The 26,802-nt window shown below is 39.4% G+C and overlaps 1 protein-coding gene across 6 annotated transcripts in view; it reads left to right on the top strand.

The window, feature by feature from the left end:
- Positions 1-26,802, top strand: part of SWT1 (SWT1 RNA endoribonuclease homolog) — a 108,377-nt gene that overhangs the window by 66,747 nt on the left and 14,828 nt on the right. For 5 of the 6 annotated variants that reach the window (XM_053608240.1, XM_053608241.1, XM_053608242.1 and 2 more), the window contains 3 exons: positions 1,049-1,180; positions 21,302-21,368; positions 26,509-26,573. In XM_053608240.1, the coding sequence (XP_053464215.1) occupies positions 1,049-1,180; positions 21,302-21,368; positions 26,509-26,573 (264 nt within the window). The remainder of the gene's footprint in view (positions 1-1,048; positions 1,181-21,301; positions 21,369-26,508; positions 26,574-26,802) is intronic. The other variant, XR_008383317.1, reaches the window with a different exon arrangement.

Raw genomic sequence — 26,802 nt, 5'->3', positions numbered from 1 at the left:
TACCACAAACTTGGTGTCTCAAAACAACAGAAATTTATTTATAGTTCTGGAGGCCAAATATCTGAAATCAAGTGTCTGCGGGCTTGGTAGTTCTGGCTGTTCTGAGAGAGAGTCTGGTCCATGCCTTTCCACCTATCTTCTGGTGGCTGCCAGCAATCCTCGCCTTGCTCATGTATTACTCCAGCTCCTGCCTCTGTCTTCACATAGAGTAGGCCCTCTCTAACTCAGTATAACCTCTTTTTAATTTAACTAATTACATCTGCAAAGACTATTTCAAATAAATTTATATTCCAAGGTTCTGGATAAACACAGATTTGGGGTGGAAACTATTCAGCCCCATGACAGTATTTTTTTTTTTTTTTAATATGGTTGTTATTTTATGTCAATAAGTTTTTTATACTTTTATTTTTCTGTTTCATAGTTGGCACAAGCCTCATTTTAATAGTTTGGTATTTCATCTAGTGGCTAATTTACTATTAACACTTTATATATTGTTGGACATTTGGGCTATTACTAAGTGTTGCCCAATTGTGAATAACTGATTATTAATTTATAATAGATTTCTAGAAGTAGAATTACTAGGATAAACTTCTAGTTTCAACAGATTCTTAATCTGGTATCAGATTTTCTTGTTCATCCTTCTGGAATACTGACCTGAATGTAGATTGATGGTATTATTTCCCCTCCTACAGTCTCTTTGAATGAAACATTGTTCATGTAGCTTTTTCAGAAATACTTAATTGGACCTGTATAGTGTCTGACCTAGAGCCTTTGCATGAGTGTTAGTCTAGACTTTGACATACCATGTGCCACTCTTTTTTATTTCTAATTTAAATAGGTCAAAATTTGGGCGGCACCTGTGGCTCAAGGAGTAGGGCGCTGGCCCCATATAACGGAGGTGGTGGTTTCAAACCCAGCCCTGGCCAAAAACAAAAAAAAACAAACAAACAAAAAGTCAAAATTTAAATGAGAGATGATTTCTAATAAATATTATTTCGCTATATATGCATGCGTACCCATGAATATCTTTTCTTTTTCACTATTTTAGCATGGATGTGTTTGAAAGATTGGGCTCAAATTCAGCTCAGACTACTTCAAAAATAGCATCATTTGAAGAAGCTTTTATTTACCTTCAAAAGTTAATGGCAGCTGTGAAGGATATCCTTGAAGGAATTCAGAGGTAAACACAATTTTGAAGTTTTATTTATTTGTTCTTTCTCTCTTTCAGGCTTTTCAGCTTTTTCAGAGTCACTGGGAGTCTTCTAGCCAGTTTTATAAATTAATAGCTTTAGATTCTACTTTTTCCTTCCCCTGCAAAGAACTCCTATTTCTAGTTTAGACCACAAGAATGTTTCTACCTTTTTCCCTTTCTACAAAAATAATTCCAGATTGTAATCTTCATGAAGAACTTTTATTTTCTTTATTGTGTAACTGTAGTCCCTAGAGCAGTACCTGGTACTTAATGGGAACTTAATAATTACTTAATGAATAAATATATGTTAAGGTAATTATCACTGTCCCTTTAAAATGAATATACATTAATACTTTATCACATAATTTATTTCCTCCAATACATTTTCACAGAATTACAAAGAAAGTTTGAGAAGCAGCATAGTTTTATGATGCTTTGAGATTTATGTGTGATTATTTAAATATTCATGATGCATGTAGAAAACATGGTGCCAGAAAGCTATAGAATGGACCATAGCACTTTATGTCATGAACTCAAATGCTTTCTTTTGTGGTTTTAAAGAAAAGTATTCTAAACTTTGCATGTTTATGTGTATTGGTATATACCAAAATTGCTTGACCTGAATTAGATAAACAATTTTCTAACAAATTAAAAAACAAAAACAAAACTGCATTGATTTTTACTATGTCCAAAAAGTTTGAGAAACATGGACTTTCAAGAAAATCCTTTTTTACTTTTCTCTCAATGGTTTTTTAAAACTTCATTTCATTGTTAATTTAAAAGGCATTTTTTTTACCTCTTTTTAGATCACAGCTAGACTAAATGATTTTTTTTTTTTTTTTTTTAGAGACAGTCTCACTTTGTTGTCCTCTGTAGTGTGCTTTGGTGTAACAGCTCACAGCAACCTCCAGGTCTTAGGCTTAGGTGATTCTCTTGCCTCAGCCTCCCAAGTAGCTGGGACTACAGGCACCTGCCACAATACCCGGCTATTTTTTTGTTGAAGTTTGGCTGGGGCCCGGTTTGAACCCGCCACCCTCTGTATATGGGGCCAGTGCCCTACTCACTGAGCCACAGGCATCACCCATCTAAATGATTCTTAAGTAAAAAATTTTCAAAGGCTTTGCCATCCTTAATTTATTAATGAATTGAAAATATGGCAGATCTTAAGGCAACTTAAATGTTAACCTCTAAACGCAAATAGTCCCTTTATGTAACTTAAAACAATAAGAGTAGCTCTATGAGAGTGAAATACTCAGTTCTGATTTTAGCTGTATAAAAACTTGTTCACGCTAGATTGTATTAAAGTCATTCTATATAATAACTTCTCTTCAGAAAGTAAGGATATAAATCTGTATTCCTTCATTCAGCAGATGTTAGTTGAGCACCAGCTATGCTTGTATCATGGTAGCCACTGGGGAACCAAAGATAAATAAGATGTACCTCTGACTCCAAACAAGAAATAATGCAGTCACTTTAAAAGAGATGATTACAATAAAAACTATTAGTATTTTAATAGGGATATATATGCCATGGAGGGAGGAAGGATTTGGCAAAAGATGAGGCTGGAGGAGAGTGTCTCAGAGCATACAGAGCAGTTTTTACTTTAGCCCTATGGCTAATATTTCACATATTTAGTTTAATTATGACTTGACAGAAGTGTTCCTGGTTCAGAAAGCTTTGGGAATATTTGCATACTAAACAAGGTATATTTTCTCTGCTATAGAGAAACCTTTTTAGGAGCTTTAAAACAAATTGATGCCTAGAGACTCATCCTAGACTATGATGTAATTGGTGTGGGGTGTGCCTGGCTATCAAGAGTTTGAAAGTTTATCCAAGTGATTCTAATAGGTAGACAAGGTTGAGAACCACTAGCCAATATGCTTATCTAGCGATTCTCAAAGCATAGTCATAAGATCTTCATTGTCACTGGCTGGAACTTGTCAAAAGTACAATCTCAGGCCCTCTCAGATTTATTCAATCAGAAACTCTGGGTGTGAGGCCCAGCAGTCATCCTCTAGGTGATTCTGTGCAAAGTAAAGGCTGAGCTAACTAGTTCTCAGCACTGGTAGGGTTTAAATTATCACCCGGGAGTTAAAAACAAAACAAAAAAAACAGAAGTTGCACCTGGGCATTGCCATGTCTACAGATTTCCCACATGATATGTGTGGAGCCAGGGTTGAGAAGTTATAGCCTGTATTGCGTACATAGGCTGTATCTGAAATTTCAAGGGTGAAAAATTTTCTTATTCTTTTCTCTTAAGGACACATAACCCCAGAAATAAGAAAACCTCCATGACTCTGCTGCCTTTTAGCATGTGACCTAAGGTAGATTATTGACGCTGTCTTGAGGCTTAGTCATCATTTACAAAACAGGCATCATAATACCTCCCCGGAGCTTTTTATAGGGTTACTGTGTGTCGAAAGTAAAGTGTTGGTATTATTAACCAAACCAGTGTTTCTCAACTTGTTTTTTGGGGAACTTTTTAAAAGTGTAAATTTTAAGGTCTTACCCTAGGCTAAGTGAAATCAGGGTATCTGTAGGTATTGTGTAGAGCAGGAAAGTTGTATTTTTAACAAGTTTTCCAGAGAGTTTGTATGCAAATGGTGAGGGTCCACACTTAAAAATACAACTTCAGCATCACAAGAATGGAGAAGCATGAATCCTATGTACTCAATTTTGATATGAGGACAATTAATGACAATTAAGGTTATGGGGGGGGGGGGGAAGCAGAAAGAGGGACGAAGGGAGGGGCGTGGGGCCTTGGTGTAAAGCCTCAAATTCCTAGCCTCACACTTTATGGGGGCAGGACATGATTGCAAGAGGGACTTTGCCTAACAATTGTAATCAGTGTAACCTGGCTTATTGTACCCTCAATGAATCCCCAACAATAAAATAAATAAATAAATAAAATTAAAATTAAAATAAAAAAAAATACAACTTCATGGAACATTAGAAAGGTTTTCTTTTGAGTTACCAGTAGGGGGCGATGTGAATAAAACCGTTTGCTCAGCTAACCATTAATCTGGAAACTACACAATTGCAAAGTTTTCTTTTTTTAACCCTTCAAACAATAGGCATTCAAATAAAAATGTAAAATAATAAAAGTAAATGATTATTATTTTTTCAAGTATACACGTGGTACTTAAAATCTTTCAAGAAACAGAATCATGTTAAATTACAAATAAGCTCTGCTTAAGAAATTTCTTTTGCTTAAATATGGATTTAAAATTTTTTAAACATTGGAAATTAAGACCAGGTATGGTAGCTCATGTCTATAATCCTCGTACTCTGGGAGGCCAAGGCTTACTCATTTCTGCCTGTGGATGCTGCTGAGGAAGCATGGTTGGAATTCTATCTTCCCACTGCCGTCATGTTTAAGTCAGAGTCTTCTAAAAAGCCTAAACAGCTGCAGAACCCATTCATTGGAGGCATGAGCTTTGAAATGACTGATGAGAGTCTGAGGAGCCATTTTGAGCAATGGGGACGCGCACAGAATGTGTGGTAATGAGAGACCCCAACACCAAGCGCTCCAGGGGCTGTGGGTTTGTCACATACACTGCCCTGAAGGAGGTGGGCGCAGCCATTGATGCAGGGCCACACAAGGTGGATGAAGAGTTGTGGAACCAAAGGGAGCTGTTTTCAGAGAAGATTCTCAAAGAACTGGTGCCCATTTAACTGAAAACGAGCTTTGTGGGTGGCATTGAAGAAGATACTGAATGGCAGTACTTAAGAGACTATTTTGGACAATATGGGAAGATTAAAGTGATTGAAATGACTGATGGAGGCAGTGGCAAGAAGAGGCGCTTTGCTTTTGTAATGTCTGGTGACCATGATTCTGTGGATCAGACTGTCATTCAGAAACACCATACCTGAATGGTACAACTGAAGTGAGGAAAGCCCTGTCAAAGCAAGAAATGGCCAGTGCTTCATCCAGCCACAGAGGTCGGAGTGGTTCTGGGATTTGTGGTGGGGGTTGTGGAGGTGGTTTGGTAGGAACGACAGCCTTGGTCGTGGAGGAAACCTCAGTGGTCGAGGTGGCTTTGGTGGCAGTAGGGATGGCTACAATGGATCTGGTAACAATGGAAGCAATTTGGGGGGTGGTGGAAGCTATAATGATTTTGGCAATTACAACAGTCTTCAAATTTTGGACCCGCGTAGGGAGGAAATTTTAGATGTAGAAAGTCTGGCCTCTGTGGTGATGGCAGCCAGTACTTTGCCAAACCATAAAGCTAAGGTGGCTGTGGTGGTTTTATTGGTAGTAGCAATAGCTATGGCAGTGGCAAAAGGTTTAATTACTCCCAGGAAACAGTTTAGCATAGCTCACTACAGCCTCAAATTCCTAGCCTCAAGTGATCTTCCCCTAGAAGCTGGAATTACAGGCATGAGCCACCACACCTGGCTGATTTATACATAGGAGGAGAGGAAATTTAATTGGCTTATTTACTATTGGTTTAGGAATTGCGTCTGTCTCTTTATCTTTCATTTTATGTGTATGTAGAATTAATGTGAGCATTTTTTCTTTTTCTTTTTTTTTTAAGAGACAGAGTGTTATTTTGTTGCCCTCGGTAGAGTGCCATGGCATCACACAGCTCACAGCAACCTCCAACTCCTGGGCTTAAGCGATTCTCTTGCCTCAGCCTCCCGAGTAGCTGGGACTACAGGCGCCCGCCACAACGCCCGGCTATTTTTTTGTTGCAGTTCGGCCGGGCCGGGTTTGAACCCGCCACCCTCTGTATATGGGGCCAGCGCCTTACCAACTGAGCCACAGGTGCTGCCCTGAGCATTTTTACTAGTTGCCTTATCTGAATCCTAGAGAACCAGGGGCAACATAGACTATTTTCTTTCCAAGTGACAAAAATATCTTAAGAGCTGGGCTCCATAGCATGTTGGCCCCTCAACACCAGCAGGGGAGAGTTTTAACCTCGTCCGAGCCTGATTAACAAAAAAAAAAACTTAAGATTTATTTTTGAAATCAATCCTATCTAGTCTCAATTTATACTTTAATAAACTATATCTAAATTGATCAAGTAACTCTTAAGACCACAAAAATCCAAAACCCTTTTGCTTAGTATATGAAGATGATGAAGTTTCATTTGGAGCAGTTAATTGGAGAGTTGAATCGCAAATTCTTAAAATAAAGTTCTGTTACTTGTACACTCATTAAAAAACATTAGTAAATGTCTACAGGTGTCTTGTACTTAAACTGGCTTCTCTCCAAAGTTAACAGGTCGTGTAGTTTAGTTGTGAGGCACACTATAAATTGTGCAGCTACAACTTGAAAGCTGATACTCAAAACAGTGAAAAAAGTGTGTTAGGTTTTTTTAAATCTGTGAAATAGATGATCAGGTTTCTGGTTTAGAAGCTGAGGCAAGCAAAGGGACAGGTGAAGGTGGGAAATTGTAACCTGCCTAGGTTTTATGATGTGTTTGTAAAATAAAATAAGGTTGAAAACATACCATAACATTTTGAATCCAAAACCGTAACTAGGTGAGTTGGTTGGTATAGTAGTGAGCATATCTGCCTTACAAAAATACAACTAGAGCATGACCAAGTATGTTTGATTGAATATGTAGAACTTTACATTTCTGTGTCAGTTTCATGAACTCTTAAATTTCTAGTAGCTTTAGATAAAGTGAGATAATGTCTTCTCAGTTTCATAAGTTATATGTGGGGTGTGGAAAAGGAAGAGGGAATTACTATTACAAATAACTGGGCACATTTTGAGGGGATGCTTTTCCATTAAAGGATGTCCCTTAAATTTAAATAACTTATTTTTTTTCCCCTAGCTGTCATTTTGTTTGTTTGGATTAAATAGGAAACAAGCCCCAAAATGAAGAGTAGGATGAAGAAAGCAATGAATAATTTTTTTTTTTTTTTTGCAGTTTCTGACCGGGGCTGGGTTTGAACCCACCACCTCCAGCATATGGGGCCAGCATCCCACTCCTTTGAGCCACAGGCACTGCCCACAATAAATAATTTTTTAAACTAAGATGATAAAGCCAAAAACAAAAACTATTTTATGCAATGTCAAATAATCTGGAGTGGCCCAGTGATGAAACTGCCTAACAATACATTTCTAAAAACATGTTTCTCCTTATTTAAGAGATGCATGACTGGGTGGCACCTGTGGCTCAGTGGGTAGGACGCCGGCTCCATATAACAAGGGTGGTGGGTTCGAACCCAGCCCCGGCCAAACTGCAACAACAAAATAGCTGGGCGTTGTGGTGGGCGCCTGTAGTCCCAACGACTCAGGAGGCTGAGGCAAGAGAATCACCTAAGCCCAGGAGTTGGAGGTTGCTGTGAGCTGTGATGTCAGAGCACTCTATCAAGGGCGATAAACTGAGACTCTGACTCAAAAAAAAAAAGAGAGAGAGATGCATGACTATCTGCCACTTCTGCTAGGATATAGGCAGCTTGGGAAATGGATGTAAGTCCCCTTGGAAAAGCCTGACTAATACACCCCTAATACTAACTCACACTCCAGTAGTATATAGAAGTGCTCACACTGTTTTGTTTTTTTTTAAGAGACAGAGTCTCACTTTATCACCCTCGGTAGAGTGCCATGGCATCACACAGCTCACAGCAACCTCCAACTCCTGGGCTTAAGCGATTCTCTTGCCTCAGCCTCCCAAGTAGCTGGGACTACAGGCGCCCGCCACAACGCCCAGCTATTTTTTGGTTGCAGTTCAGCCGGGGCTGGGTTTGAACCCGCCACCCTCGGTATATGGGGCCGGCGCCTTACCAACTGAGCCACAGGCGCCGCCCGTGCTCACACTTTTTAATCAATATTATTGATAAGGTTTAAATAAAATCTGCATAAATTGCTATCTTTAGTAATAAAAATATAATTTTGATTATTTTACTTGTTTTAGCTCAACAATTAGGTTGGGAAAAATATATAGCTACATGCCAACAAGAATAATTAATTACATAAATTAAAAATATTAATAGGTTATCTTAAGAATAGTAAAAAGAAAGACTAATTAGAAAATTTAAATTTATAGTTCCAATTACACTACTGTTAAGTTTAAGTATATGTTGAATAACAGGGATTCTTGGCGCATCAAAATGTTAATTCCAGGGGTTTCTGACATATAATAAATCATTTTTAAGTGTCTCCCATGTAGAAAACATTGTCCTGAGGTGGATTCAACCTTTTCATATTATTGGAAAACACCCTGGAGGATGCTGATCACATCACTTTTCACTACTACCCTGTTTCCCCGAAAATAAGACAGTGTCTAATTTTAAGGTGTGCTCCCAAAGATACGCTAGGTCTTATTTTCAGGGGACGTCTTATCTTTCCTGTAAGTAGGTCTTGTTTTCGGAGGATGTCTTATTTTCGAGGAAACAGGGTAGTAGCTGGCTGGTGAACTTTCTTTTTTTTTGTAGAGACAGAGTCTCACTGTACCGCCCTCGGGTATAGTGCCTAGTGCCATGGGGTCACACGGCTCACAGCAACCTCTAACTCTTGGGCTTACGCGATTCTCTTGCCTCAGCCTCCCGAGCAGCTGGGACTACAGGCGTCCGCCACAACACCCGGCTATTTTTTGTTGTTGTTGCAAAAAACCCGGGCCTGGGTTTGAACCCGCCACCCTCGGCATATGGGGCCGGCACCCTACTCACTGAGCCACAGGCGCCGCCCTGGCTGGTGAACTTTCAACTGAGGTGTTGCAAGTTCTTTAGAGGCACAAGAGAATATTTCTCAAAATAGATGAAATTAATCCTAGAATATAAGGTACACTCTAAACTTTTGTATAACTATTCTGTCATCGGGAATTACGATTGATCGTCTGGCTTTATCCTATGTACTTACTATATACTTGTTATTTAAGTTAAAATTACATTACATAGCCCTATTCAGAACCTTAATTTCTTCCCAGTTTCATTTATTTTACTGGTGTTTAACCCCACTGGTTTATCTAATCATTATTCCACCTACATCACTAAAAAGGTAACTAAGTAGTTTTAGCTAAAGCAGGGAATTTTAATTAAGAGACCAATAAATCATTAGGTAGAATTAATCAGCTATAAAACAGGTAAATCTAAATAAAATATTTATCGTAAATAAAAACAACTCTAAAAACAAACAAGTATCTGTTATCTCTATAATCTTCATATTATATTTGATTGTATAATTCTGGTCTAATATTCAAAGAAGTATGATGGAAGACATTTAATTCTGTCATCCAAAAGTGAATTTACAGCCGGGCACATGACTCAACTAATAAATTTTTTATATATACATATAAAATGTGATATAAATGTTAAAACAATGCATATTGAACTGTGATACAGATACCACAAAAACTTACTAACTCTATTTTATATCTATAATGTCTTACAAAAATAATTCCTGTTTATATATTAATCTCTTCCATTAGACCCCACATTCCTTCTACTAACCCTAATAAACACAGTTGATATAAGAGACTAGGATTAAGCAATCAAGAATAACATGTAACCTGAAGAGCCATTTGGGTGGATTACTGGAGGCTCCATCATCTGCTCTAGATATAAATGCTTTTCATATGTCTTCAATCTCTCTCTTCCAGTCTGTCTCCTTCCTTCTGATTTCCTTAGTCTTTAACTTTCTTACTTTGTACTCCTTTCTTCCATGCCTCTCTTTTAAAACTTCTACATTAACTAGTCATCAAATGTCATCATGCAGAACTATTACCACCATGCACTCCTTAAAAGAAGTTGCCCTCTATCAGAAAGACTAAAAACCCTCATTAAAATAAACATTTATTGGCGGGGCGCAGTGGCTCATGCACATAATCCTAGCACTCTGGGAGGCTAAGGCAGATGGGATTGCCTAACTCACATGTTCAAGACCAGCCTAAGCCAGAGGGTGGTCATCTCTAAAAATAGCCGGGTTTTGTAGCAGGGGCCTATAGTCCCAGCTACTCAGGAAGCTGTGGCAAGAGAATCACTTGAGCCCAAGAGTTTGAGGTTGCTGTGAGCTGTGACGCCATAGCACTCTACCAAGGGCAACAAAGTGAGACTCTGTCTCAAAAATAAATAAATAAATATAAAAACGTCTGTTCACAGTTTACTATGTGAAAAGAAAGATAGTTTTTGCCCTAGAGGCATTCAAAGGCTTAGGGGGCTGTTTATAAAATAAATTATAAAAAATAAAGTTAGGTACAAAATGGTGGCATGGAGAACAAAGCATTTTTAAACAGTAAGTTGTATTAGTTTCTCTTACTCACCAAAGCAACCAATATACTTGATGATGAAAGGACGAGGGGATATGTAGAAAGTCTGATAAAGAGGGCACAGCAGTATGTGAGGAGCCGTGGGAACACTAAATGAAGGGTGGGAGGTGAAGTCTAATTATCTAAGGGTCGAAAATAAGACATCCTCCGAAAACAAGACCTACTTACAGGAAAGATAAGACGTCCCCTGAAAATAAGACCTAGCGTATCTTTGGGAGCACACCTTAAAATTAGACACTGTCTTATTTTCGGGGAAACAGGGTAGTAGTGAAAAGTGATGTGATCAGCATCCTCCAGGGTGTTTTCCAATAATATGAAAAGGTTGAATCCACCTCAGGACAATGTTTTCTACATGGGAGACACTTAAAAATGATTTATTATATGTCAGAAACCCCTGGAATTAACATTTTGATGCGCCAAGAATCCCTGTTATTCAACATATACTTAAACTTAACAGTAGTGTAATTGGAACTATAAATTTAAATTTTCTAATTAGTCTTTCTTTTTACTATTCTTAAGATAACCTATTAATATTTTTAATTTATGTAATTAATTATTCTTGTTGGCATGTAGCTATATATTTTTCCCAACCTAATTGTTGAGCTAAAACAAGTAAAATAATCAAAATTATATTTTTATTACTAAAGATAGCAATTTATGCAGATTTTATTTAAACCTTATCAATAATATTGATTAAAAAGTGTGAGCACGGGCGGCGCCTGTGGCTCAGTTGGTAAGGCGCCGGCCCCATATACCGAGGGTGGCGGGTTCAAACCCAGCCCCGGCTGAACTGCAACCAAAAAATAGCTGGGCGTTGTGGCGGGCGCCTGTAGTCCCAGCTACTTGGGAGGCTGAGGCAAGAGAATCGCTTAAGCCCAGGAGTTGGAGGTTGCTGTGAGCTGTGTGATGCCATGGCACTCTACCGAGGGTGATAAAGTGAGACTCTGTCTCTTAAAAAAAAACAAAACAGTGTGAGCACTTCTATATACTACTGGAGTGTGAGTTAGTATTAGGGGTGTATTAGTCAGGCTTTTCCAAGGGGACTTACATCCATTTCCCAAGCTGCCTATATCCTAGCAGAAGTGGCAGATAGTCATGCATCTCTCTCTCTTTTTTTTTTTGAGTCAGAGTCTCAGTTTATCGCCCTTGATAGAGTGCTCTGACATCACAGCTCACAGCAACCTCCAACTCCTGGGCTTAGGTGATTCTCTTGCCTCAGCCTCCTGAGTCGTTGGGACTACAGGCGCCCACCACAACGCCCAGCTATTTTGTTGTTGCAGTTTGGCCGGGGCTGGGTTCGAACCCACCACCCTTGTTATATGGAGCCGGCGTCCTACCCACTGAGCCACAGGTGCCACCCAGTCATGCATCTCTTAAATAAGGAGAAACATGTTTTTAGAAATGTATTGTTAGGCAGTTTCATCACTGGGCCACTCCAGATTATTTGACATTGCATAAAATAGTTTTTGTTTTTGGCTTTATCATCTTAGTTTAAAAAATTATTTATTGTGGGCAGTGCCTGTGGCTCAAAGGAGTGGGATGCTGGCCCCATATGCTGGAGGTGGTGGGTTCAAACCCAGCCCCAGTCAGAAATTGCAAAAAAAAAAAAAAAAAAAAAATTATTCATTACTTTCTTCATTCTACTCTTCATTTTGGAGCTTGTTTCCTATTTAATGAAGTAAGTTATTAGTTTTTCTCCAGCAAAGATCTGTTGATGGTAACTTCTAATTCTTACTGAAGTGTTTTTATTTTGCTTTTATTCTTGATTGATAATTTATCTGGGTGTAGATTCTAGGTTGATAATTATTTTCCCTAAGCACTTTGGAAATATAATTTCATTATTTCTGGTCATCTTGGAAATGGGAAGTCTGCTGTCAGCATACTGCTTTTTTTGGTAGATAATCTGTCCTTTTTCCCCCTGAGTACTGAGTACTTTGAGGACTTTTCCCTTTAATGTTTAGGTTTGACAATTTTATCACATATCTAGCTAGGGATTTTGTTTCATTTATCTCTCTTAAGATACGGTGTGCTTTTTCAGTCTGAGGATTCTCGTATCTTTAGTTTTGGAAATTCTCAATCATAATGTCTCCAAATATTGCCAATTCCCCATTCTCCTTGATTCTCTTCTTTTGTCATTCCTATTCCTGGCTCTCCCTGTTCTATCAGCCATATCTTTTGGCTTATTCTTTTATTTTTTTCCATCTCTTTTTTTTTTTTTCTTTTAGAGACAGAGTCTCACTTTATCACCCTCGGTAGAGTGCCATGGTGTCACAGCTCACAACATCCTCCAACTCCTGGGTTTAGGTGATTCTCTTGCCTCAGCCTCCCGAATAGCTGGGACTACAGGTGCCTGCCACAACGCCCAGCTATTTTTTTGTTGTTGTTGTTGCAGTTCAGCCAGAGCTGGGTTTGAACCCACCACACTCGGCATATGGGACCGGCGCCCTAGTCACTGAGCCACAAGCGCCGCCCTATTTTTTTCCATTTCTTATTCCTGGGTATTGGATTCTGGATAGTTTCCTCAAATTTATTTTCTGGTTTACTAATTGTCTTTCCCAATTAAATATTTTTGATCATTTAAAATACATTTAATACCTTCATGTTATTTAAAAATAATTCGAAAGGTGAAGAAGGATATGCATCAAAAATTCTTTTCACCTCAATCACCTGTTCTTCTCAAAGACAGCCAATATTCATTTCATGTGCTGCCTTTCTCGTTTATAGCACCTGTGATGGATGGAAGGATGGCTGGATTGAGATAGGGCAGGCGTCCTCAAACTTTTTCAACAGGGGGCCAATTCACTGTCCCTCAGACTGTTGGAGGGCCAGACTATAGTTTAAAAAGAAAAACTATGAACAAATTCCTATGCACACTGCACATATCTTATTTCGAAGTAAAAAACAAAACAGGAACAAACACAATTCAAACCTCTTCATGTGGCCCCTGGCCGCAGTTTGAGGACGCCTGAGAGAGGGTCTTGATTCTGTTGCCTGGACTAGAGCACAGTGGCATCATCATGCTTCACAGCAACCTGAAACCCCTGGGCTGAAGTGATCCCCTCTGCCTTAGCTTCCTGAGTAGTGGGGGGACTGTAGGCATGCACCACCATGCCCAGAAAATTTTTCTTTTTTTCTTTTTCTTATTTTTTTTTTTTTGAGACAGTCTTACTTTGTTGCCATGGGTAGAGTACCATGGCATCATAGCTCATAGGAACCTCAAATTCCTGGGCTCAAGTGATTCTCTTGCCTCAATCTTCCAAATAGCTGGGATTGCAGGCGCCCACCACAACACCCAGCTAGTTTTCCTATTTTTAGTAGAGATGGGTTTTGCTCTTACTCAGGTTGGTCTGGAACTACTAAGCTCAAACAGTCCACCTGCCTGGGCCTCCCAGAGTGTTAGGATTATAGGTGTGAGCCACTGCTTCTGGCCTATTTTTTTTTTTTTTTCTTAAGAGATGTTACTCATGCTATTCTCGAACTGGGGTCTCTGCCTTGCAAAATACTAGGGACTACATGTTTGAGCCACACCTGGCCAGTACTACCTGTGGTAAGCAGAAACTAGCCTGTAAGCTCTTTAAGGGTAAGAACTCTTTTATTTTTTGATATATCCCCATCTCACACAGTAGTTAACATATAATAAGCAATCAGTGAGTGCAGGAATAATTAGGGAGGAAGAAACTACCTGGTCATTTGATTATTCACACTGTGATTGCATAGTTACAGGTACAGAATTTAGTCCTCCCAATTGCAAGTTTAGGAATTTTATTTTACCAGTTTACTGAAAACATAAAGATTCACATTAACTAAATTTAGAAGAAAGTGAGGCTAACATATTACATTGAGTTCAGCATATTCACCTGTCAGCTGAACCAAAATATTTATAAATTGAGTGACTCCTAGAGGGAAGTTTGCATTACAAACTAGATTACCATCAAAATTTTCTTGCTGACTCTTGGGAATATTGACTTCAAGACAAAGTACTCTGTTTTTTACTCTAAAGCAGTGAATTTCAATTGGTGTGCTGTGAGAGGATCTTAGGTGTACGTTGAAAATTTAAAAAAAATCATTAAATTATTTTCAAAAGAAGTTCAAAGCGCAGTAAGTATATTTTATGAAGTTTGTTTTAACATTCATGCTTACTGTTCATGGATAAAGAACTCAGAGTGCCTGTGTGACAGCATCAGGACTTCTAGTGAGTATTGGTTTGTGGTTTTGATAAAGACAGAACCACGACAAAGATTTAGTGTTTGAACATGCATGAAATAATTTGTCAGAGCATTTGGTAAAAGGAAAAGAGTTTTGGCTCAGCGCCTGTAGCTCAGTGGCTAGGGTACTAGCCACATACACGAGCTGGCAGGTTCGAATCCAGCCTGGGCCTGCCAAACAACAATGACAACTACAACCACAAAATAGCCGGGCATTGTTGTGGGTGCCTGTAGTCCCAGCTACTTGGGAGGCTGAGGCAAGAGAATCACTTGAGCCCAAGTGTTTGAGGTTGCTGTGAGCTGTGACTTCATATCACTCTATTGAGGGCAACATAGTGAAACTGTCTCAAAAAAAAAAAAAGGAAAAGAGGTTTCATTTGTTTTTTGTTTTTTGGGGGTTTTTGCTTACATTTAGAAGCAGTAGTTTAATTGTTTTAAAAAGACTTTATTTTATTTGCTTTGGTGAAATTATTTAAAGGCAAGAACATAGTGATTATCCTTATTAGTGGGGAAAGCGTGAGCTCCAGATCGAAACAGTAGAGGTAAGAGTAGCTCCCACCAAAAGGAAGAGCATAGAGCAGGCTATGTTTTTAAACAGGGGGCCAGTTCACTGTCCCTCAGACCGTTGGAGGGCTGGACTATAGTTTTAAAAAAAAACTATGAACAAATTCCTATGCACACTGCACACATCTTATTTTGAAGTAAAAAAACAAAAGGGGAACAAATACTATCACACTGCCCCATGTGGCCTGCGAGCTGTAGTTTGAGGAGGCCTGGCAGAGAGGGAAGGAGACAAGGGGGTGGGGTCTTGGTGTCTGACGCACCTTTTGGGGACATGGTACCATTGTAAAAGGGACTTCACCTAACAAGTGCAATCAGTATAACCTGATTTCTTGTACCCTCAATGAATCCCCAACAATAAAATAAATAAATAAATAAATAAATAAAATAGAAAAAAAAAAGAATAGCTCCACAACTTACTGTATAATCTTGGGTAAGTATCTTAAAACTCTGAACTTTCTGGCGGCGCCTATGGCTCAGTCGGTGGGGCGCTGGCCCCATGTACCGCGAGGGTGGCGGGTTCAAGCCCCCGCCCCGGCCAAACTGCAGCAAAAAAATAGCCGGGCGTTGTGGCGGGCGTTGTCCCAGCTACTCGGGAGGCTGAGGCAAGAGAATCGCTTAAGCCCAGGAGCTGGAGGTTGCTGTGAGCTGTGTGAGGCCGCGGCACTCTACCGAGGGCCATAGAGTGAGACTCTGTCTCTACAAAAAAAAAAAAAACAAACTCTGAACTTTCGTTTCTATGTGTGAAAACTGGTTGTTATATCATAGCTGATATTTACAGTACTGTACTGTGTTAGATCTTGTGTTAAACACTTGAGATGATAGCGTTTATTTCAAACAGTAACTTTATGAGGTGGTACTACCATATCCCCATTTCACAGGTGAGGAGCTGAGGTGCAGAAAAGTAGGTAACTTAATCAAGATCACAAAACTAAATTAAAGGTCACCTAACTAAATTTAGGGAGATAAGTGTTCACTAAGTCATTATGTGTTATTATCAATGCCATTATAAAGAGAAGCAAAGCACATTCAGCTGTGAGCTGCTGATTAAATCCTGCTTCAACATTTGTTCCTCAAAACTCGTTCCAGAATTCTAGAGAGAAATTTCAAGATTATAAACAACCTGAAGATAAGGAACCACGTCCTACGGTTTTCTTATATATTCCATAGGTCTTTGTATAATATGCGTTCGAGCAAATAGTATGCATATACTTACTGATTTTTATGAGTTTCTTTTGAAGGGACAAATGTGAACATATTCATAAATTAAAAACAGCCATTTTCTGGAAAATATTTCATTTTCCCCAAGTGCTAATTCTTTTATTCTGTCATTCTTTTGAAAAGTTTCCATTGGAGGGTAATTTTAGGACTTTCACTGTAAAAGTCTTTTGTCTTTGTACTGATACAAAAACAAAGAACGAGAAAACTTTAGAGAGTTGACCTCGCAAGAATTTTTGTGGGGGGAATTACTAAGGCATTCAAGTACATAAGCCATTTTTCTCTATTTGATTTTTTTATGTATTTTTGCAACAAGCTGTACTTTGAGCGAGTAAAAATTTTTGTGATTTTCTTTTTTTTTTTTTTTTTTTTTGAGACAAAGACCCACTCTGTTGCCCAGGCTAGAGTGCCGTGGTGTGAGCCTAGCTCACAGCAACCTCAAACTCCTTGGTTCAAGTAATCTTCCTTCTTCAGCCTCCTGAGTAATTGGGACTTCAGGCTTCTGCTAAGGGGCCCAGCTAATTTTTCTTTTTTTGGCCTAGGCTGGGTTTGAATCCGCCACCTCTGGCATATGGGGCCCGTGCCCTACTCCTTTGAGCCACAGGCACTGCCCCTAATTTTTCTATTTTTAATAGAGACTGGGTCTTGGTCTTGCGCAGGCTGGTCTTGAACTCCTGATCTCAAGTGATCTTCCCTTCTTGCCTTTGTCTCCCAGAATTGCAGGATTACAGGTGCAAGCCCCCGAGCCTATCAAATTCCATTCTCTTATATTCAGAGTTCATAGGATGTAATGAAATCTAACTACAACCCCAAGTTGAGTGTATTTCAGTAAAGGTTGTCTCGTCTATTTTGGACTTACTTTACCTCAAACCATTCTTTCAAAATAACTTTTTTTTTTTGTTTTTGTTTTTGTAGAGACAGAGTCTCACTTTATGGCCCTCGGTAGAGTGCCATGGCATCACACAGCCCACAGCAACCTCCAACTCCTGGGCTTAAGCAATTCTCTTGCCTCAGCCTCCCGAGTAGCTGGGACTACAGGTGCCCGCCACAACGCCTGGCTATTTTTTGGTTGCAATTCAGCCGGGGCCGGGTTTGAACCCGCCACCCTCGGTATATGGGGCCGGCGCCCTCAAAATAACATTTTTTAATGTTAACAAAATAATATTTAATAATGTATATCTTAGTTTAAAAAAATAGGGGTATAGTTTTATTCTGATTATTAAAGTAACATATCTGTGAATGATGTTGACGTATCAATAAACCTGTCTTCATTGTAATATAATTCTGTCAGCTCAGCACCTGTAGCTCAGCTGCTAGCGCACCAGCCGTATACATCCGAACTGCCAGGCATTGTGGCAGGCGCCCGTAGTCCCAGCTACTTGGGAGGCTGAGGCAAGAGAATCACTTAAGCCCAAGAGTTGGAGGTTGCTGTGAGCTGTGACACCATGGCACTCTACCGAGGGCGACATAGTAAGATTCTATCTCAAGAAAAGAAGAAATATGATTCTGTCATTTTGTGAAATAAGTATTTGCATTTGGAACAAATGCCTTCTTTCTTAGAAACTTAAGATTCCTGTGTTTCTTATTTTGTTTGCAAATAGTGATTTTAAAGTGGGAAGAGCCTGCCGAATGGACGTCAATGAGATATTTTTCTTTTTTCATTATCTCTCTGTGGTTGGTCAGGATTTTTTCTTGCATATGCTCTAAAACTGTGATACATCATTCTACTCTGGATCTTTGTCTTTTTGTCTGCTGTTGGATCCGAGGGTCTAGAACAGTGCTTGCTTGGCTCATAGGTCTCAAATTGTGTTGCATGAAAGAATAAGGATCTCTTGTACTGATCTGGGTGTCTTTACTTTGCATTTTACTTTTTAATTTACTCATCAGATACGTTGTGGGGGTTGGATATTATCCACTGGAATTTGCCTCATCCTCTGAATTCTAATATAGTATGCTATTATTTGCCATTACAGTTATGCTTTTGTGAGGTTAAGAGGAAAAGAACTTACAAATCAATGTAGTTCAGAAAAGGAAACTGTAGAGATGAGTAGATTAGTGGTGTGACTGGAGTTGTGGTTGGAGCTGAGAATAATCATTGCAGATAAAGGATCTTTTTTAGGTGATGGAAAGGTTTTACCCTTGGAATAGGGTATTGTTGCACAGATCTGTAAATTTATTTTTAAAAAATCATTGCGTTGTTAAACTGATTGCATTTTATAGTACATAAATTACATTTCAGTAAAACTGCTTTTTAAAAAACAAGGTAAGAGTTAAAAAAATAATTATTTTGCAGATTGGAAAAGTAGGATGATGTTATTTTTATTTTATTTTTATTTTTATTTTTGGAGACAGAGTCTCAATTTGTTGCCCTGGGTAGAGTTCCTTGGCATCACAGCTCACAGCAACCTCAGACTCTTGGGCTCAAGTGATTCTCTTGCCCGAGATTTCCTAGTAGCTGGGATTACAGGCGCTGGCCAGAATGCCCGGCTATTTTTTAGAGATGGGGTCTTGCTCTTGCTTAGGCTGGTCTTGATCTCATGAGTTCAGCTAATGTACCCGCCTCAGCCTCCCAAGTGCAGGGATAATAGGCCTGAGCCACCACGCCTGGCCGGATGATAGACTTTTTTTTTTTTTTTTTTGTAGAGACAGAGTTTCACTTTATTGCCCTCGGTAGAGTGCCGTGGCGTCACACAACTCACAGCAACGTCCAACTCCTGGGCTTAGGCGATTCTCTTGCCTCAGCCTCCCGAGTAGCTGGGACTACAGGCGCCCGCCACAACGCCCGGCTATTTTTTTGTTGTTTGGCCGGGGCCGGGTTTGAACCCGCCACCCTCGGTATATGGGGCCAGCGCCCTGCTCACTGAACCACAGGCACTGCCCCGATGATAGAATTTTTTTTCCTTTTTTTTTTTTTTTTTTTATTGTTGGGGATTCATTGAGGGTACAATAAGCCAGGTTACACTGATTGCAATTGTTAGGTAAAGTCCCTCAGAATTTTTAAACAATTTTTTACTTTGGCTATGACTTGTTGCTGTAAATGTACAACTGGTTTACCTATGTTAGGTTGATAGCAAGGGACCTCCTACACTCTCCCAACAAGGGACAAAGTGGGTGTTTTGCCATGATACTGTCTCCAGCAAATGTCCCAACCTGGGAAGAGCAAGGGCAGTCCATTCTAGTGCTGTCCCACTAAATCCTACCCCAAACAACTATCACATTTGGGGGAAGGAGGAAGACTTCTCTGGCAAGACAACCCAGGCATACAGGATTTGGAAAGTGACTTAGAGCTAATTATTGTGTCATTACTGTCCATCAGTGTGGTTTAATGCTAACATCTAAACCATGAGGAGGGGCCAGTCCAGACAGTATGAAACAAACCCCAAACATTATTAGTGCCCTTTTATTTGTCTTCACAACAGGTTTCGATCCATTAGTTGTCCATGGCAAACATACCCTGCTCTGTAAACCTATACCTTGCTCTTGCTCTGTAAATCTTTCTCTTCTTCAGTATTTCATGCTTGTCTTGCTTTAGTGGGTCTGGTCGTTCTTTGGCCAAGAGCACCCCAAGAACCCAGAATGCAGAGTACCTGACTCCGCCAAGAACAAAGGAATGTTAATTTTATTCTCTAGTAAAGTATGTTCTTTTGTGATATCGGAAATTTGAACTTGTAAGTCCCTTAATATAGAACATCTTGTTTCATCTAATTTTCTCACCTTCTTGTGTGGACAGTTCAGATTATTGCTAAAGCCATAAAAAAGAATAGGTGTAAAGTATTCCACGATGCTTATATTTGTTTTCACTGGGTTGCAAAGTTAGAATATACTCTAGATTGTTTCTCATGGCCTTTCTGGAGGGTTGATTTACCTTAACCTGAATAGTTTTGTTTTCATGTTCGTAAGCAAATTATGTATAGACCTTCACCTTCTCCAATGTATTATCCTCAGGCTTGTTTGTTTTGTGGCTTGCTTTAATTTTTATTTTATTTTAAATTTCAGATTGATATAAGGGTCCAGATGTTTAGGTTACATTGTTTTCATTTCTAAGGTAAAGTTCAAGTTGTAGTTGGGCCCTTCACTTAGGGAGCATGCTGAACACCCTCATATTAGGTGAGATCTCAAACTCCTGGGTCCAGGCAATCTTTCTGCCTCAGCCTCCCAAGTAGCTGGGACTATAGGCACCTGCCATGAGGCCCACCTAATTTTTTTTTTTTTTTTTTTTGTGGTAGAGGTGGGATCTCACTCTTAGGCTGGTCTTGAACTCCTGAACTCAAGGGACCCTCCTGCCTGGGCCTCCCAGAGTGGTAGGATTACAGGCATGAGCCACCACACCTGATATATTTTTATTTTGTTTCCGTCATTTGTTATTTTTATGAACAAGTGTTGTTTCCAGTAGTTGACATCGTATGATAACCTTTTTCATAGAGTCCTAGGCTTCAAACATTGTTTTTTGGTTGGTCTTTTATTAGGATCTCTTTTAAGGGTCTGATAGTTTTATCAATTGTCCATTTATATTGGTTGAACATTTCTATGGGAAATCTTTAAGCTTTATCTACCAATTAAAAGATATGGAGTATAAACGCACTTCACATTTCTGTTTTTTGAGAAATTTGTACTATGTGAACTCAAAATATGAACTATAATTTCACATGTAAGAATGCTCATGGTTGTTGCTTGATGCTGTATCAATTTAAATAATTGAACACATCTTAGTAAATTGATCTCTTTTGAATTAAGCTTGTGGTTTTATGATTTTTAATTGACAAAAAAGCATTGTAAACCTTTAACCTTATTAAATGATAAGTTCTTTCTCACAGTATAAGTATGTTTTGGGAGAAAGGTCAGGGTATTATGTTCTTAAATCATTGATTCCTGCTCCTTTGGTTTTATTTTATTTTGTTTTTTAGAATTTTGGCCCCTAACAGTAATTTTCAAGATGTTGAGACCCTCTATAACTTCCTAATCAAGTATGAGGTATGAGAAATATTTTAAAATGTTTATCGCATTTCCATTATAAATAAATTTTAATGTAAATAAGCATAGTAGAGTTATAAAATAAAGGAATGCTGTCTAATTTGTGTTGTTTTATAAGTTCTTGAATGCCATAGTGTTGGTGAAATTTTTTCTCCCCTTTAAAAAATTCTATATATTTTAGGTGTATATCATGATGTTTTATTTATTTGTTTATTTTTTGAGACAGAGTCTCAAGCTGTTGCCCTGGGTAGAGTGCTGTGGCATAACAGCTCACAGCAACCTCAAACTCTTGGGCTTAAGTGATTCTCTTGCCTCAGTCTCTCAAGTAGCTGGGACTACAGGTACCCACCACAACACCCGGCTATTTTTTTTTTTTTTTTTGGTTGTAGTTGTTATTATTGTTGTTTAGCAGGCCCAGGCTGGATTCGAACCCTCCAGCTCTGGTGTATGTGGCTGTCACCTTAGCTGCTTGAGCTACAGGCGCCAAGCTTATCATGATGTTTTGATACACATAATTATACATTGTGAAATGGTCACTGTAGTTAAGTAAATCGACATATCTATCATCTCACATAGTCATCCTTTTAGCATGTGTGAGCAGAGTCCCTGAAATTCATTCTTCCCAGAATTCCCAACTATTGTAGAATATTATTATTATTATTATTGTTTTTAGTAGAATATTATTTATTAATTGCAGTCTTCATGTTGCACAAACTTTTGGCTTATTCATTCCACTTATCTGCAACTTTATATCCTTTGAAATACATCTGCCCATTTCTTCCCCTCTTTCCTGCCAGTGACAGTCTTTATTTTGTTCCCTAAGTAAAAATGCAGTAGAGTCCTAAAATAATATACTTTCTCCAACATGAAATTGTTTCTCATCAGGGGTACTATGGCATATTCGACATGTTCCCTCTTCATTGTGAAACATTGCAGGACATGTAATGTCCCTGAACCACAGGTACTAAATGCCATAGCTATCCTGGTTATTAACAACAAAAAATATTCTTTTTTTTTAGAGACAGAGTCTCACTTTGTCACCCTCAATAGAGTGCTGTGGATTCACAGCTTACAGCAACCTCCAGCTCTTGGGCTTAGGCGATTCTCTTAACTCAGCCTCCTGAGTAGCTGGGACTACAGGCGCCTGCCACAATGCCCGGCTATTTTTTGTTGCAGTTTGGCCGGGGCCGGGTTTGAACTTGCTACCCTAACCCACTGAGCCACAGGCGCCACCCTCTACTAATACATTTTTATTGTTAAATTTAATGACTTAATTCAAAACTCAGTAAGATAAAATAATTATGAATCATCTCAAAAGAAGAAATCTTAATCACATACTGTGACAAGGCAGATAATTTAAAAGCACATAGGAACTCCATTCTTTGCTTCAATAAGAATATGGTAACTTTTTTTTTTTTTTTTTTTGACATACAGTCTTACTTTGCCACCCTCAACTCACAGCAATCTCAAACTGTTGGGTTCAAGTGGTCTACTTACCTGAACCTCCCAAGTAGCTGGGACTATAGGCACTCACCATAGTGCCAGGCTGTTTTTTAGAGACAGTCTCACTCTTGCTCAGGCTGGTCTCAAATTCCTAAGCTTAAGCAATCTACCCATCTGCCAGAGTGCTAGGATTACAGGCATGAGCAACCATGCCCAGCTGTAACACCATTTCTTTTTTATTTTTTTTTTTTTGAGACAGAGTCTTACTACGTTTCCCTCAGTAGAGTGCTATGGCATCTCAGCTCACAGCAACCTCAAAGTCCTGGGCTTTTCAGTGATTCTCTTGCCTCAGCCTCCTAAGTAGCGGGGACTACAGGTGCTCACCACAATGTCCGGCTATTTTTTGTTGCAGTTGTCATTGTTTAGCTGGCCCGGGCTGGGTACAAACCACCAACCTGGGTGTATGTGACTGGCACCATAACCACTGTGCTGTGAGCGCCGAGTCGATTTTTTTTTTTTTTTGAGACAGAATCTCACTCTGTTGGCCAGGCTTACAGTGCCATGGCCTCAGCCTAGCTCACAGGAACCTCAAACTCCTGGGTTCAAGTGATCCTCCTATCTCAACTTCCCCAATAGCTGGAATTACAGGCGCCTGCCATAATGCCCAGGTAATATTTTTATTTTTAAAGAGATGGGGTCTTGCTCTTGTTCAGGCTGGTCTCAAACTCCTGAGCTGCTCTCCTGCCTTGGCCCCACATAGTGCTAGGTGTGAGTGCCACACTGTGCCAGCCTCATTAGTGGTTCTCAACTAAAGGTGTTTCTTCCTCTCAGGGGGCCATTTTCTGTATGCGAGTTGGGTGGTATGGTAGAACATTTTTGGTTATTGGTTGAACCTGGCTGGAGGTTGCTGTGAGCTGTGATGTCATGACACTCTACCTAGGGCGACAGCATGAGGCTCTGTCTCAAAAAAAGAAAAAATGTATTAGTAGAAAGAATGGGACAATTTTAAAATCATATACCCTAGAAAAGCCTGGGGCATGGATCTTTTTGAATCAAGTACTATCTATTGCTAAGAGTGTTGGCCAAAAATACTTATTATTTGTAAGAATATGGCAGTCTGATTTTAATTATCAAAAAAACAATTTTTTTTTTTTTTTTTTTTAATTTGAGAGATCGGTCTCTTACTGTGTTGCCAAGGCTGAAGAGCAATGGCTGTTCATAGCTGTGACTACAATTATACAGCAGTTCACCCAGCTGATTATCAGATTTCTACAATCATTTCTCTTTAAAGAATTTCTTGGCTCAGCGCATGTAGCTCAAGCGGCTAGGGCGCCAGCCACATACACCTGAGCTGGCGGGTTCGAATCCAGCCCAGGCCCGCCAAACAGCAGTGACAACTGCAACCAAAAAAATGGCCAGGCGTTGTGGCAGGTGCCTGTGGTCCCAGCTACTTGGGAGGCTGAGGCAAGAGAATTGCTTAAGCCTGAGAGTATGAGGTTGCTGTGAACTGCGACGCCAGAGCACTTTACCCAGCACTTTACCCAGCTTGAGACTCTGTCTCAAAAGAAAAAAGAAGAATTTCTTTCCCAGCTTGGTGCTCGTAGTTCAGTGGTTAGGGTGCCAGCCACATATACCAAAGCTGGTGGGTTTGAGCCCAGCCCAGGTCTGCTAAACAACAATGACAACTGCAACCAAAAAATCCGAGCCTTCTGATGGGCGCCTGTAGTCCCAACTACTCGGGCGGCTGAGTCAAGAGAATCGCTTAATCCCAAGAGTTTGAGGTTGCTGTGAACTGTGACGCCATGTTACTCTACTGAAGGCATTGTAGATGTTAACCTTAAAAATAGTGATAGGAACATCTAAATCTTTTAAGAGGTTTGTCTATTTTGGCAGCTTAGCAGCTAGGGCAACAGCCACATACACAGGAGCTGGCAGGTTGGAATCCAGCCCGGGCCTGCCAAACAACAATGACAACTACAACCAAAAATATAAAAATAGCCTGGCGTTGTGGCGGGTGCCTGTAGTCCCAGCTACTTGGAAGGCTGAGGCAAGAGAATCGCTTAAGCCCAAGAGTTTGAGGTGGCTGTGAGCCGCGACGCCACAACACTCTACCAAGGGCGACATATTGAGACTCTGGCTCAAAAAAAAAAAAAAGAAGTTTGCCTATTTTTATATTTAACTTTTGCCTTTTGTTCTTACTAAAAAATAATTGAGCCATTACTAATATTCGGCTTTCATTGTAATGTAAGTAGTGCAGCTAAACAAGTAATGACATCATTTACACAATCCACTTTATGGTCACAACTCTAATGTTTAGTGGTTAAGGCATCTTTATCTATTTGTTCCCTGGAAATTAAAATGTGGATTAAAACCTAGAGTTGGCTCGGCATCTGTAGCTAAGGCCACAAACACCAGAGCTGGAGGGTTCGAATCCAGCCTGGGCCTGCCAAACCACAATGACGGCTGCAACCAAAAAATAGCCAGGCGTTGTGGTGGGTGCTGTATTCCCAGCTGCTTAGGAGGCTGAGGCAAGAAAATCACTTGATGGGGCGGTGCCTGTGGCTCAAGGAGTATGATACCAGCCCCATATACTGGAGGTGGTGGGATCAGGCCCAGCCCTGGCAAAAAACTGCAAAAAAAAAAAAAAAAAGAAAGAGAAAGAATATCGCTTGAGCCCAGGAGTTGGAGATTGCTGTGAGCTGTGATGTTACAGCACTCTACCTAGGGTGACAACTTGAGGTTCTGTCTCAAAAAAAAACAAAAACCTGGAGTTGATATTTAATAGTGTAATTTAAATGTCCTAAAGTAAATAAAATTTTCTTAATAGTCAAAATTAATGGATATGATAAAATAAGATATTTTAGGCTAAACCATCTTGAATTTCTGCTTCAACGTTTCTTTAGTAGTAAATTAACTGCCAACTTTCTAAGTTATCTCCTATAAGCTGGAGCCATATCACCTTTATATGCCAATTGTATTCTTGGATAAATGTCTAAATGTATGTGAATGGTTGCATAAAAGTAAAGATAATGTAAATACTTAAAAAAATTGTATCAGATTCAAAGTCAGTTCATCTTTTCTTAACAGTTGGTAGGATTTGTGTTAATACCTTCATCTCGGAGCAAACATCTCCATTGCATGGACGTTTGTTGGTTTAAGTATGGATATGTTGTAGGTTCTGGCATGTGGAGCAATAGTAAAACTATTGCCTTGGCCGCCCAGAGTGCTAGGATTATAGCCATGAGCCACAGCTCCTGGCTTGAACTATTTTTTTTTTTTTCTTTTGATGACAGAGTCTCACTTTGTTGCCGTTGGTAGAGTGCCTTGGTGTCATAGCTCACAGCAACCTCAGATTCCTGGGCTCAAGTGGGTCTCTTGCCTCAGCCTCCCAAGTAGCTGGGGCTACTGGCACCTGCCACAATGCCCTGTTATTTTTAGTGGTGGAGTCTCACTCTGGCTCAGGCTGGTCTTCAACCTGTGAGTTCAGGCAGTCCACCCACCTCTGTCTCTCAGCACTAGGTTAACAGGTGTGCGCCTCCTCACCCGCCAGCCTGAACTACTTATTGTTACTATTTAGTGCAATAATCAGAAACTTGAAATACCACTCTTTCAGAATATGGGCTACTCAGGTTGTGCTCTTATCACTCATTTGACTTAATATATACTTTTAATAACTACATTTTTTGGTTCTTTTCAGGTAAATAAAAATGTCACATTTACTGCCCAGGAACTTTATGATTGTGTTTCTCAAACTGAGTATCGGTAAGTCACATCTACATATAGATACACTGTTATAATAACCTTTTACCATATAAAGCACCCTTTGAGGTTGGTGGTAAATGCTCTTAGTTCTTTTCACTGTTCTATGATTTTTTAACCTTTATTAATTCATTAAAAATAACTACATGTTAAAATAAATAATATATTATTATGAAATTTTTTTCCCAAACAAAAATTATTATTGTTAAAATTGGAATTTTCTACATTTTTG

Source organism: Nycticebus coucang, chromosome 10, assembly GCF_027406575.1.
Source record: "Nycticebus coucang isolate mNycCou1 chromosome 10, mNycCou1.pri, whole genome shotgun sequence".
NCBI lineage: Eukaryota > Metazoa > Chordata > Mammalia > Primates > Lorisidae > Nycticebus > Nycticebus coucang.
The sequence above is the reverse complement of the archived record's forward strand: the minus strand, read 5'-3'. Positions and strand labels throughout refer to the sequence as shown.